Source organism: Grammomys surdaster, unplaced genomic scaffold (assembly GCF_004785775.1).
Source record: "Grammomys surdaster isolate TR1022 unplaced genomic scaffold, NIH_TR_1.0 126546, whole genome shotgun sequence".
Classification (NCBI taxonomy): domain Eukaryota; kingdom Metazoa; phylum Chordata; class Mammalia; order Rodentia; family Muridae; genus Grammomys; species Grammomys surdaster.
Window position 1 is genome coordinate 15441155 of NW_021621338.1, and position 14571 is coordinate 15455725.

The 14571-nt window shown below is 41.9% G+C and overlaps 1 protein-coding gene across 1 annotated transcript in view; it reads right to left on the reverse strand.

Annotated features, from left to right (window-relative positions):
- Positions 1 to 5399, reverse strand: part of Sntn (sentan, cilia apical structure protein) — an 11738-nt gene extending 6339 nt beyond the window's left edge. Inside the window, exons 1-2 of the mRNA XM_028760533.1 lie at positions 5290 to 5399; positions 3344 to 3378 (exon numbers count right to left, since the gene is read on the reverse strand). Of these exons, the coding sequence (XP_028616366.1) occupies positions 3344 to 3378; positions 5290 to 5399 (145 nt within the window). The remainder of the gene's footprint in view (positions 1 to 3343; positions 3379 to 5289) is intronic.
- Between the last annotated feature and the right edge of the window lie 9172 nt (positions 5400 to 14571).

Here is a 14571-nt window from a genome sequence, read left to right on the forward strand (position 1 = left end):
AGAGAGAGAGAGAGAGAGAGAGAGAGAGAGAGAGAGAGAGAGAGAGACAGAGACAGAGAGAGACAGAGAGACAGAGAGACAGAGAAGGGAGAAAGGGAGAGAGGGAAAGGGAGACATAGAGTGCATGTGTGCATTGTGTGCATTTTCAGACCTCTGGTCAGTTTCTTGGGTCTTTGTTCTATACCTTTAATGACCTGTCTTGGTAACCATAACTGTAAACAAAGTCTTACCAATCCAGAGAGTGGTTCTTGTTGCTTCATGCATTGTCCATATTGTTGTGATTATTCTAGGGCCTCTTCCCCCCTCCCCCAAATAAAGTTTAGACTAAGTTTGCTGGTCTTCAGAAACCTGCTGGAATGTTTAATACAAATTGCGCCAAAGACCAGTTTGGAAGGTTTTTGGCAAGCATTTGGTTTCTCCTTCAAACTATAATTTCATCAGTGAATAGAAGATAGGACATGGCTGGTGATAGGTTACCAGTCAGTGGGAGAGCTGGGATTGGAAATGTCAAAAATCTGAGCTGATGCACTCAGGCAATTGTCTGCTTGCTTTGCTTCTAGTTGAATCTGCAATGCTGTGGACTGTGCCTTGCAAAAATTTAAGTGAACGGCCATAAACTTACTTTACTTTCCTCCTCCTCAGTCTCCATTTTGCTTTCAGAGTCTTAATTGTATGTCCTTGTAATTTGTGCTTCTGGCTTGTAACTTCTGCTTTTCCTGATCTGAAATGCCACCTTCCAGGGATACCAGCCTCAGAGAAATGTTTCTTGATTCTTAGCTCTTTCTTGCCCCATCCCTAGATATCTCATCCCCCAATTTCTTCCATTTCTAGGAAGTGTCTAGCATGTTACTGCTCACTTAATACTGGGGGATGGGCATATTTCTTACTGCTCCTGGTCTGTCACACACATATATACACATACATACTGTGTTACTTTATTCATTTTAAATAATCTTGACATCAAATTTAAGATGCTGAAGAATGAATTCTATGCACAATGTCTTCTTTTGAAGAAGTGGTTGACTGAATGGAACACATTAATTTTTTAGGAAATAAATCCATGGTTAATTTGGACTGGTCATTTTATTGATCAATAATCAAAAATTGTTAGATCTAGTGTAGGGTGAGCTTCTCTCCTGAGTCTGAGACTGACCTTGGAGGACAGTAGTTGGCGATACTCTGCTAGACATGCCTGCCTGGTGAGGAAGGAGTCATTCTCAGGCTCTGAGTGAGTTCCTTAATAGTGAAGGGCACTTTTCTTTGTTATATGTTTCAGGGGCCTTTCAACATAATCTTATTTAATGCTTCCTCACACGCACATGGGTGGGTACTATTTGTATCTTCGTTTTACATATTAGAAAGCTAATCTTGGAGTGATTATGCATAGTAAAACCACATTGATCAGAGATGGAAGAGCCTGTCTAACTGCAAAGCTGACAGAAAGACCAGCTATTTTGGAATAAGTCTGTGCAAGGTCACCCATGCTCATTGTAGAAGCTAGACATTTCCTAGCCCCATTGGAGTTCAAGTCTGGTTCTCTGAATGGGACTCCATCTGGACTACACAACTTCACATTCTTATCCTACCTCTCTTAAAAGACAGCACACATTTTTCTCCCAACTGTAAAAAAGCATATGCTCATGGTAAAAATAGAACTGCAAATATTTAAATTAAGAGAGAGCAAAGCGTTGTTTGTCCTACCAATGTGGAAGATATTTTTCTAAGGGCTTTTTATGTCCCATCTTTACAGTTTGTTTCTTCCCTTAATAAACCCAGCAGGTTGCTGCCTAACTTTTTCTCTGCCTTGTACAGACTCATGAATTAGTATTAGAAGCATATTTTAAGGGAGCATCTAGGGTTAGAAAAGCAAAGGCTGTTGTTTTGGCAGCTCTTATTGACTGCCTTCTCTTTGGGAATTGAGCATGGGTATGGCTGAAAAACAGCTCTTGAGACTGCTTTGTGTTACCCTCTTCTTTTCCATAGCCCATTGCAGTGAATTTTGAACTATGTATAGTTCATTCCTATTCTATGCTTCTCACAAGAATGTAACTTGAAGCATTTTATCTGGGCTTCAGAATAACACTGACCTCTTAGAGTAGACCACAGCAGTGGTCTTCCCTGGGTAGAGGATGTGACTCAACTCATTTAATGCTTGGGTCAATCCTTTGAAGTAGGTCGAGTTTACAGATGAAGAAACTGAGGCATAGAGAGATTAAATAACTTATCCAAAGTCACAAAACCAGGCTGGCTCCTTTCTCAAGTGCTCACGGCTTCTAAGAGTTGTTTTTCAGGAAACTATTCTTCTGGAGTCTTTCCTAAACCCTCAGAGGATACAACAAGCCCCTTTGTTGTACTTCTCTTACCCCCTGAACATATCTCACTAACTCTTACTCTTGAAACTTTGTATTATCTCACCTGTCTCCTAGATCAGTGTTACCCAAGGAAATGCACTGCAAATCACAATAGTAATTTAAAACATTCTTGTAGACAAATTAAAAGACTAAGAAGAAATGAGTAGAATTGATTTTAATAATGTATTACTCAACTCAGTATGTTAAAGATTTCAACAGGTAGTTAATAATAAGTTCATGAGATTTTATACCCTATATTTATGAATTTTTTCAGCTTTATAATTTCTATTCAAATTAAGCACTGCCCCAGTAGCTGTCTACATCTGGTGTGTACCATGTGGGATAGGGCAGGTCCAAGTTAAGAGTGACACCATCTTAAGTTCTTTAGAAACTTTCTCAGACCCTGATATGTCGTGGGTCTCAGAATACATGCAATATGTCTGTTAAACTGAATTGACAACTTCAGAGCCATTTTCTATGTTTGCCTCTTTCTTTCCCCCAGAGCATGGGACAGTACACATTAAGCACTGGATTTGGTGATATCTTACAAAATTAGTATCATAGAATCACCACACTTAACTCCATGAGGTGTCAGAATCATGTCAAGTTAGACATTTTTCTTATATAACTTACTTTTTCAAGTAAAAAAGAGGCATCTTGTTGAACATACATCTTCTGCCCAAGCACATACAGGTAGTATAGACAGATCTGACAGTTCCTAAGGTCCCGTTCAATATTCCCCAGGCTAACAATTCCCCTAATACTCAATTACCTTGGTATTAAATACATATGTGTACTTACCATACATCTCTAACCCCTAAACACACAAAGAGCATAAGACCAAATAGCATGGAAAGAAAAAGAATTTCATGAATGTTTGATGTTTTATCTAGAAATTTCTCACATGTTGGACATTCTTGATCTCATTAATTTTAATTCTTGGCCTGCTGTTATGGAGGAGAGACATACATGTCAACCCTTCCATGGCTTACCTTTTATTGAAGCCAGTTGTTTAGATATTGAAACACTGTCAACAAAATAAAAGAAACATAGTGATTTTCAAGTTTGGACACTGACGTCTGCATAAAGCAATGCATGATTTAAATAGATTATTGTTTTCAACAGATGTCCTTGCAAGTACTTGCCATGCACTAAAAAAGTGCATGACCATGGCTGGCCATGGCCTACATATCCACATATCCCTGGTTCTTATGTAGCCCTGTGACTTCAGTTCCTTCAACTGGGAAAGGAACAAAGGAGAACACTTTACTGTGAGCTTCTCTGTGCCCAGGAAGATGGAAGGCAACAGTACTTCCTAGCACTGGGAAGCCACTTGTTGTAGATACTAAGGACTTCATCATTCTTTATCACTACATGATTGCATGGAGTGAATCTGTCACAGACCTGGAACTCCACTCAGATGAAAAATGAAATTAATAAATTCTTATTTATACAACAGTATAGAGTGCTAAGCTTTAAGTGCATTTCCTCTAGCTATTCAGTCTACCTACCTAATCTGGGAGTGAGATGAATTAGCGGGTGATAGAGACATGTTGCAGCTTAGAGTCTGGTGAGACAGATATCAAACAGGTAATGCCTCACTGGGCAACACAAATACATATGAAGAGAAAGGATGACCTTGTCTTCCTACACTCAGGGTAATGGAAGGAGCCTAGTGAATCAGTGAAAGAGGAGCAGGCATGCTTCCAGCAGAGGGAGCACTGTACTGAGTCCCTGAAGTAAGAGAAATCATGGCTTGATGGAAGAACTCAAGCAAATACATAGTTGGAAACTATGTATTTTTTAGAGAAAGGAGATGGTGGTGGTGGTGGGGAAAGGTAAGGTTGATGACCAAGGTTAGGACCCAAGATTACTGAGTCTTGAGCCTCATAAGGCTAGGTGAGTGGGGACTGTGTATCAGAGGTGAATATGGGAAATATTTCACCTGCTTCTGAAGTAGGTGGAAAGTAGCCCTGTGGGAGACAAGAAGAAGACAGCTGCTTTGTAAGCAGTACATCATGATTTGCACAATTTTCACATCTCCAACCCCCCAATAGGTAGAAAAGACAAAGAACAGGGCATGGCCAGCCTGGAATACTGTTGACATGTCCTTAGAGGGATTTTGGATTGGAATCCTGGGCTTGGCATCAAGTGACGGGGTATTACTGCTTTTTGGTGGGAAAGCTTTACTTTTCTCCATTGTAGGAACTGCCTGCCTGGCTCTACCATGTGTTAGGACCCCTAGGCTTTTCTCTGTGAGTTCCTCCAGATTTTCTGAAACCTCTGCACCGTAAAGATGCATTGCAGGATGGAGGAGGTGCCATCTTTATCCCTTTTCACAATGTGCACTTAGGATGGAGGGGGTGCCATCTTTATCCCTTTTCACAATGTGCACTTGCCACATGGTACGAGTTGGTTTTTATCACCCTGATTGATTTCCTGTCTCCTCCATTAGAAAGCGAAGACCCTGACAAGCCAGAGCTCAACAGCTTATCCCCACACATCCCACCTCTTGCCCAGCAGAATGAATACCTTACTCTGGTTAGGTGTTCCAATACTGTTTTTGGAAGTAAAGTTGCTATCCTAAATGGCATTCCATGAAAAGAAACATTTTTCACTTGTTAGACCCAGTTTACGCATTTGAATGATGTGAAAGTTTCTCCTATCAAAGATACTTTTGAAGACAATGCTGTACAGTAGAAATCAGCCTCAAGTTTAATTTGCAAATACATATCAAGAGACAACCAAAGATCTTTGTTCAGAGGTAAAGCTTCAAGTTTGTTTCTTTTGTTTCTCCATTTTAACTTTAATCTGGATTTAGGTGACCATAGACACCAAGTTTTCAATGTTGCAGCTACCAACTTATGGATATAAATAGTTCAGAACTGTATCTACAAGTTTACTGAAACCCTGTAAAGTAGAGTCAAATATCACTGACCTTTTAGGCATTTCTCTAGGTACTAAAATGGATGCTGGGGCTTCAGAAGGATTGGACTCTCCTCTGGAGTGGATTGTGTGGTCCCGGGTGCTGTGCATACAGGTTCCCATACTCTTGCTTCTCCTGTTGTGCATCGGCCCTTCCTAAGCAACAATCACCCGCTCACTGTTACTATTGTCATTCATTACATGGCAACTGAACAATGACACTTGAAAAACTTTCTCCCAATGTTATTGTATGTAGGTGTTGAATCATATGTTTAATCAACATTTGAGTACCACTTGTGGGCCACGTGCTGGGGACATAATATGACAATGATCAGGATTTGACACAAATCTTAGTCTCAGTGTGTTTACTGGAATAACTAACATTAGTTACGTAAGTGTTGAAAATGTGGTAGCTGTAAGGTGCTGTCCTATGTAAGCCAAGAGTTCAGTCAGTCATCAGGTGAAGCATCCTTCAGGAAGTGGCACTTAATGGGTAGATGTTAACTAGAAGCAAGGGCAAGTAGTATGTGTTGGAGGCAAGACTGTGATACCTCCTGTGTGGTGGTCAGAACAGAGAAGCACAAAGGTCACTGTGACTGATGGACTGTAGCTTTCATGGAAGCTGAAGAGAAGAATACTGGCTAGGCTATGCAAAGACCTGTAGACCACAGTGGAGGGTTCTGTATCTAAGTGAAAACAACGGGAACCCATTTGTAAGCTTACTGAAGCTAAATTCACATTTTGAATTCCTTATCTCAGTTGAATGAGTCTAATTTAGAGACAGCGTGTGTAGTAATTGCTGAAGTCACTGGTGAGGTGATGACAGGAAACAGGAAGAGAAATTGCCAAGAGTCATCATTCAGGATGCACACTGGCCTGTCACTGCTGTCTCTGGTCACTACTGACAGTCAGTGTGACCATGGCATCCAGCTGCCTACTTCATTTTATATTTATTTATTTATTTATTTATTTATTTATTTATTTATAGACAAGGTCTCTCTATGTAGCCCTGGCTATCCTAGAGCTTGCTCTACAGACCAGGCAGGCCTTGTGCTTAGAGATATGCTTGCCTTTGCCTCCCTAGTGCTGGGATCAAAGGCATGCTCCATCACTAGCTGCTTTTCTGCTTTTTTCTTTTTAAAAGTTGATTTGTAGGCTCTCTGATCCTCCCTGTACCAGAGATCACTACATCTTCGTGTGTAGTGCCAGCCTTGTCCCGTAGACAAAATGGTGAAGGTCGGTTTGAATGGATTTGGCCTTATTGGGTGCCTGGTTACCAGGGCTGCCTTCAGCCCTCCATCTGGCAGTGTGGAAATTGTTGCCATCAACGACCCTTTCATTGACCTCAACTACATGGTCTACATGTTCCAGTACGACTCCACCCATGGCGAATTCAACTGGACAGTCAAGGCTGAGAATGGGAAGCTTGTCATCAATGGGAAGCCCATTGCCATCTTCCAGGAGCGAGATCCTGTTAACATCAAATGGGGTGATGCTGGTGTTGAATATGTCGTGGAGTCTACTGGCATCTTCATCACCATAGAGAAGACCAGGGCCCACTTGAAGGGTGGGGCCAAAAGAGTCATCATCTCTGACCCTTCTGCTGATGTCTCCATGTTTGTGATGGGTATGAACCACGAGAAATATGACAATTTGTTCAAGGTTATCAGCAATGCATCCTATACCACCAACTGCTTAGCCCCCCTGGCCAAGGTCATTCATGACAACTTTGCCACCGTAGAAGGGCTCATGACCACAGTCCATGCCACCACTGCTACTCAGAAGACTGTGGATGGCCCCTCTGGAAAGCTGTGGCATGATGGCCATGGGGCTGCCCAGAACATCATCCCTGCATCCACTGGTGCTACCAAGGCTGTGGGGAAGGTCATCCCAGAGCTGAACAGGAATCTCACTGACATGGCCTTCCATGTTCCTACCCCCAACGTATCCATTGTGGATCTCACATGCCACCTGGAGAAACATGCCAAGTATGATGATATCAAGAAGGTGGTGAAGCAGTCATCTGAGGGCCCACTTAAGGGCATCCTGGACAGACAACACTGAGGACCAGGTTGTCTTCTGTGATTTCAACAGCAACTCCCACTCTTCCACCTTTGATGCTGGGGCTTGCATTGCTCTCAATGACAACTTTGTAAAGCTCATTTCCTGGTATGACAATGAATACGGCTACAGCAACAGGATTGTGGACCTCATGGCCTACATGGCTTCCAAGGAATAAGAAACCCTGGACCACCCATCCCAGCAAGGACACTGAGAGCAAGAAAGAGGCTCTTGGTTGTTGAGGAGTCCCTGTCCCCAACACTGAGCATCTCCCTCACAATTTCCATCCCATATTCCCATAATAACAGGAGGGGCCTAGGGAGCCCTCCCTACTCTCTTAAATACCATCAATAAATGTTTGCTGCACCCAAAAAATAAAGTTGACTTGTGTGTGTGTACACACCCGTGCATGTGTGGGCCCACATGCTGATGCCTGAAGTCAGCTTTGAGTGTCCTTTTTGATTGCTGTCTACTTCATATTTTATGTTTTGAGGCAGAGTCTCTCACGGACCCTGGGACCCAAAAGATACCTGACCAAAGCTCTGGGATTATAAGCTCATACTTCTGTGACAGGCTATTTAACATTGATAGTGGTGGGCCAAACTCAGGTCTTCCTGTCTATATGGAAAGTACTTCACTGATTAAAGCCCCATGCCTGCTCCTTTTTATGGACTCCCCTTTTCTCTTGTCCCTCTAGCTTTTCACTAATATCTGTATTGGCTTTCACACAACTTTGGAAAGGAGAGGGAGAATTTGTTTAGCTCCACTAATTATAATTGCCCACACTGGCCTGTTTCACTGCCAGCCCATCTTCCATGTAGTCTGGATAGACACTGGGCCATTTACAGCCTTAGAGTTAGGACAGGCATAGTCCAAGCACTGCAATTGCATAGGCAAGAGGACATAGCTTTAGGTTTTTTGGTTTGTTTTTTTGTTTGTTTCGTTTTGACCAGCTTGTGCTGCATAGTGGGACCCTGCTTCGAAAACCTAAAAAGGAAACACATATAGAGTTGGTTTCTTTTACAAGTCACTTTGGATAAGATTTTAGGATCTGGAATTTTAGCCAAAAATTCAGGCTTCTCTGACATGTAGCATCAAGAACTGCTAGTAACAGTCATAATAGGCATGGAAGCGGAAGCAGCTGGGTTCTCATCCCAATGTGGCTGTATGCTCCTTGTATTTTTCTGAGGTAAGACAGTTAAAACTGTGAAGTCTGATTTCTCATCTGTAAAACAACACATTTTTTTTTCTTATGGAGTTACTGTTGAAAGTGGATGGGTTCATGTCGAGGAAGCACTTAACACGGTCTGATATGGGAAGGCAAATCAATGAATATTAATTCCCGAGAGGGTGATGTCAGAGATGACTTTATCATTAGAGTCCTGGCAAGATGCAGGCTCTGACTGAGATGGTACCAGAGATGTTCATCAAAGGATGCTCAGTGGGAAGAGAAGGGAAATGGAACATACATGAGGCACAGGAAGAAGCTACTGCCACTGTCTGTTCTGATGGGTTCCAATATTGTGGAGCCTGGGGAGAGCTGAGTTTTTGGAGCACAGACCACTTGACAGTCTTCTGTTGAAGGAGGTAGATACTGCTGTAATGGCAGTAAAGCAGGGAAGGACTGGAATGAAATTTCCCTTACTCTGATATGAACCTGTACCTCCCATTAGCTAAGCCCATCAATAAACTAGTAGCAAAGAAGTCTTGCAGAAGTAACTGCATAGTGGTGGTTGCTAGGGCATAGACAAGGGTGGAGGATGGATAAGAGGGAAAGATAAACTAGGGCATCAAATAGTAAGATACAGGAGGAGATATGATGGAAGCAAAGTGACAGGAATCTGCATCAATACGTGTGATGGACTTACTGGGTCTGAAATGCAGCTGGCATTCCCTGAAAAACATGTTTCTAAAGACAGGTGCTCCAGGACCATTTTTCCCATTCCAGAGTTTCATAATATTCTGGAACATTTAGATTGTTTATACTAGACAGTCTTAAGCCATCTGGGTAAAAAAAAATTTTTTTTTAAAAACTCCCCCAGTCAATTGGACCTTGAGGCAATGTGAAGACAGAATGTTGACTGTATTGAGTGGATGTCAAATTAGGGACAAGGACTGTGTAGGCAGTCTGTTTGTGTGTGTCTCTCTCTGTGTGTGTGGGAGGGTGACAGATGGCTCTGGGGGTTCACCTGACAAGAACACAGGACCACCTGAATGAGGGTGGCAGCTGTGGGAGTCTTGTATACCAGCTGCAGGCTGGCTAGGCACTGAGATTACTGAGAGTTGGGGTTTTATAAGCTAAGGAGGGGATGCCATCAGAGAAGAGTGAGTTTCTTTGTGAAACTAGATTTGCTCTCATAATCAAGTTCTTTTCCTTCATGCTATTGAGCAAAAATGAAGAAGCAGGTTATTGGAGATTACAAGGCCTGCTTGTTGGGGGTTGGCTAACCCTCCTTGTTCACGTGGTGTTAAGTTCATTCAGGGATCTTCTTTCAGGGATCCAGAAGCAGCAGCTTCCTGTGTAGTTTGAGGCCACTTAGAACTAGAATTTTGCACTTTTCACATGTGCTCATTTTCTGTCTGCAAGCACTCCTAGATTCTTGAAGTGACCACTAGCTATTTAAGAGTCACTGTTGAGGGTCACTGTGCTCTGTAAAAAGATACTCACAAGCTTCATCCCAAGAGAAGCAAGTAGACAACACTTCCTACTCAGTTAGGTTGACTGTCAGAGCTCCAGGCTTTAGATAACACTCTTGTGCTAACAGTTTGTGGTGCTCTTCTTTGTTATCCACTAAGACCGTCTGAAAGAAGATCTGTCATCATTTACGAACGAACAATGACTTTCTAACATAGAAGGATTACATTTCTAACCTAAAATTGTATTTCCTCCCCACTGGATGAGACTAAAATCAAACCTGAGGCTCTGGAGTTTCAGACTTGATGGTTTTTTTATTGCATTACATTGCATCTTCCTGATGATTTGCTCAAGATAATAGCTCTATAAATCTAATGAAAAAATCTGACCAAAATTTTCTAACTTATGCTAGCCTCCTCCTACATATCCCTGAAGCACATCTTGTTTCTATTTAATACCTATTGGATGACCTGCTTTATAATTACTTATGACTTTCTTCCTGCTCTTACTAAACATAGGGCATTACTAATGATAATGACAGATGACATTAATTCAAAGCATCTTAAATGCTGCATGTTACCCTGTACACTTATCACCGATCTCCTCCAGGTTTCATGGTGCTTGCCGCGCAGATCTCTTATACAGTTAGAGACCCAGGTTTGTCTAAGAACACACAGATAATAAGACCTGGGTTTCAAGTATGGAGCTTTTTGACTGTCTGACTCAAGCTATTAACCTCTGTCTTCTCATATGGGACCTATGCAGGGCCTAGCATCCTGCTTATGAAACTAGACACTTTGGAATACAGTGTGACAGCCACTGGTTAGATGCTTGCAGTGCCCAGCATTCTTCTCTTTTATATATCCATGCACCTGTCTACAGAAATTTGGGTTGTTTTTGGTTCTATACCTCCAGCCGCTATGAACATTTTTCTACAGTGACATTTGAGTGGAATGGGGTCGTGGGGCTATAATGTCTAGTGATCTCAGAAACTATCAGATTATTTTGCAGAGAGGTGCTTCTGTATCATACTCTCAACCCAGTATCTGCTTCCCAATCAGCACCTGCCATTGCCTTCCCTTAGAGCTTAAGCCGTTTGACATCAGCATGAGTTTTATTTGTATTTCTTTGATGACCACTGATATCAAGGGCTTCGTATATGCTTATTAGCTGTTCTGTTATCTTGGGACTGGTATTCAGCAGTATAAAGGAACAAATTGCAAATATCCACATCAGCATGAGCAAACTGCAAAACCATTAGGTTGAATAAAAAATTCAAATATATTAAAAAATAGTCTCACAGTATGATTCCATGTAATTTTCCAACAGCTCACAAGCAAAACTAATCTGTTGTAATACAAGTTAAAGTAGTGAAAGTCTCTGGAGTGGACTGTGGCTTAACAGTGTAAGGAGATGCTTTAGGATAAAGACAGTGTTTTAAATCTTGAGGGAGGAGGTCTTATGAGTATAATCCACATGTAAATCACTTTTATTAAAAACTTTACCAGTGAATGTTTTGATTAAAGGTTTCTGATTCTTCTCTACCAGCAAACAACACTTTTGTTCTCAAGTCCTGAGCTCTGTACCACTCTCTTCCTGTGAATGTCCTGGTTCTGTCTTTGAACATTGTTCCTCCATGAGGTGAGAATCGAGAACTTAGAATCGAGAACTCACTTCTCTAGTCAATAAGTTCTCAGTTCTATTAGTGAAGATTCCTCTTCTTTCCAGTGGGAATTTGAGGGGGATAATTTAATTTATTCTTCAATTTTGTTCTCATAAATCCTGTTAAACAAACTATAAAGTTGGGCTTGGGGCATTTGAATAACGTATATTGATTCTTTCCCAGAACTTAATTTAATGCCATGATTCTGCAGTTAGCTCATTTCTTTTTGTCCCACAGAAGGAAGCAAGAAGCCCACAGTATTCCTGCAGGGACAGCATCTTCTGCAGCCAGGCAAGTCTCATTCCAATGGTGCAGTGTGTTATGTAACAACTGACATGGGCTCTGACATGGGCTCTTCCTGCTGCTCCCTCTCCACTTGTTTGAGTTTACCAAGGGATGAAGTTGGTACTCATAACTTGCTACAACACAAGCTTGTTCTGAGAAGAATTTTATACCCATCCTGCAGCCTAGTATTTACCAGTGATATATCTATATCTATATCTCTATCTCTATCTCTATCTCTATCTCTATCTCTATCTCTATCTCTATCTCTATCTCTATATCTATATCTATATCTATATTCATACATATATGTATGATGTTAATACAGTGCAAGTAGGGTGAGATTTTTGTTTGTTTAGTTTGTTTTGAGTATAGTAATGAACATTAATTGGGAGTTTCTATCCGACCTTAGATCATTTAATTCCCAAATAAAATACAGAAAACCTTTATATTTATAATTAGTCTTTAAGCAGTAGAGCGGGGCAGATATCAACCCTCTATGCCATTTTTTCTATTTTTCTGTCAATAACCCTGAGATATCATTTGCCGTCTTCTGCCTGGGCTGCTCCTACTTCAAGTGGCTGGTCCTCGTGGTCATGGTCTCATTATCCACCAAGCCCATGGCATCTTCACCCTTCTCCTCTATCTCCCCATTCTTCTCACAGACCCCAAGCCCAGGAAAGGAAGCCCTGCCTACCTCTCTTCTGCCCAGCTACAGGCTGTAGGAATCCTTACTGATCAATCAGGGGTAACTTGGGGGCAAGTTTACATAGCATCCCTTGGTGTACATGAGGATCCCCTCACTGTGGGGCAACCAGACTTTGGGGGCCAGTGTTTAGCATTATAATACATAGCAACAGACCAAACCTCAATGTCTGGGTTTTGGTTTTATATTTTGTTTGAACTTGAAAAACTGAAGAGGTAGTTCAGTAGTGCACTTGCTCCACAAATATTAGGACTCAGATCCCCAGTACACCACAAAATCTCATGTGGGAACATGTGTCTGTCATCACAGTACTCCTATGGTTAGATGAGAAAAGACTTCCAGATTCTTGTAAGCTAGCTATCCTGGTGTACATCGCAACAAGTACTAAGTGAGCCTTTCTCAAAGAAGGCGGAAGGTGAGCACCAATATCTAAAGTTATCCTCTGTTCTCCACTTGTGTACTCACATTCACATACTCACACACATATGTGCACATAATCAACACATATATACACAAAATTATGCTATAATATACACAATTTATTTAAAATTTACTCATTTTAAAGTCTATGTATGGCTCAGTGCATTAAAGATCTTCATATTGTTGTGTTATCTTCACCAGCCATCTCCAGAGGCCTTTTTATTTTGTAAGCAGGAATTCCATATTTGTTTAACACTGTTCCTCTTCCACAGCTCCTGGAACCATCATTTCACCTTCTATCTCCATGGATGTGTCTGCTATAGACATCTCTCACAAGTGAGATCATACAGTATTGACGTTCTGGACCTGGCTTTTCTCAGTTAGTACAATGCTCGCAGGGCTCATTTACAATGCTCTGTATATGAATCTTTCCTTCTTAGGGCTGAATACCAACCTGAACTATGTATAAATCTGTGCTAACATTTTCTTTAGCCACTTCTCCATCCATGGACAGCTGGGATGCTTTTCCCTTTTGCCGATTATATGACTCTTCTGTGAATTTGAGAGTGCAAGTAATGTTTAAGTACCTGCTTTCAGTTTGGAGTTTGGGGTGTATGCAAGTAGCTATAAGTAAAACTGCTGGGATATGAAATAACACTATTTTAAATGATATTTTTAGGCACTGTCAGTTTTTTGTTTGTTTATTTTTATAGTGGTTGTACAATTTTTATAACTTTTTATTGGTTCTCTGTGAATTTCACACTATGCATCCCACTCATCTCTCCCTTCCCTCAAACCGACTCCCAACCCTTGCAACCTCCCTCCTCAACAGAGGTGGAAAGAAATCTCACTGTGGAAGCTGTAGTGTGTCCCACTGTGTCCCACCATATACCCTTTTATCCATACTTCTTTGTTTGCAAATGTTCATTGCAACAAGTCATATGAGGTCTCTGGCTTCTGCTACTCTATCAATACTGGAAAGTCATGTCCTTTGTCATGGAGACCCTATAGTTTGCAATCCGTAGGACCAGTCCCTTCATGCACTCTAGCGGTTTGTTAATGGGGTAGATTTTGGGGTCTGCCTGAGAGGTATCTGAGCTCAACATCAAATAGGGTCTCCCACTCTCATGCCCTCTAGGCTGGCTCACCAGCATTACCCACAACCAGGGCCAACTCTACTCTGCTGCCCAGGAGAGATGTAGGGGCCACTCTCCCGAGTGTTGAAGCTGTTGAGGACATAGTCTCCTTCTTTCATGACTCCTGGGGCCATCTCTCACCTGCCATAAATGGTGAGAAATGAGGGAGGGGAGGAAGGCATCTCTCTCTCATCCACACCACTGCCCAGCACACAAGAGGCAGGGCTGGCACTCCCACACTCATACCCTTGGTGTCTGTTAACCTGCAAGCCCTACATCCAGAGTTAACTCTACTGTGCTGGCCAGTGATGTGCAAGGCCTGCTTTCCTGAGTGCTGTATCAGGTGAGGGGCAGGGGCAGGGGCAGGGGCAGGGGCAGGGGCAGGGGCAGGG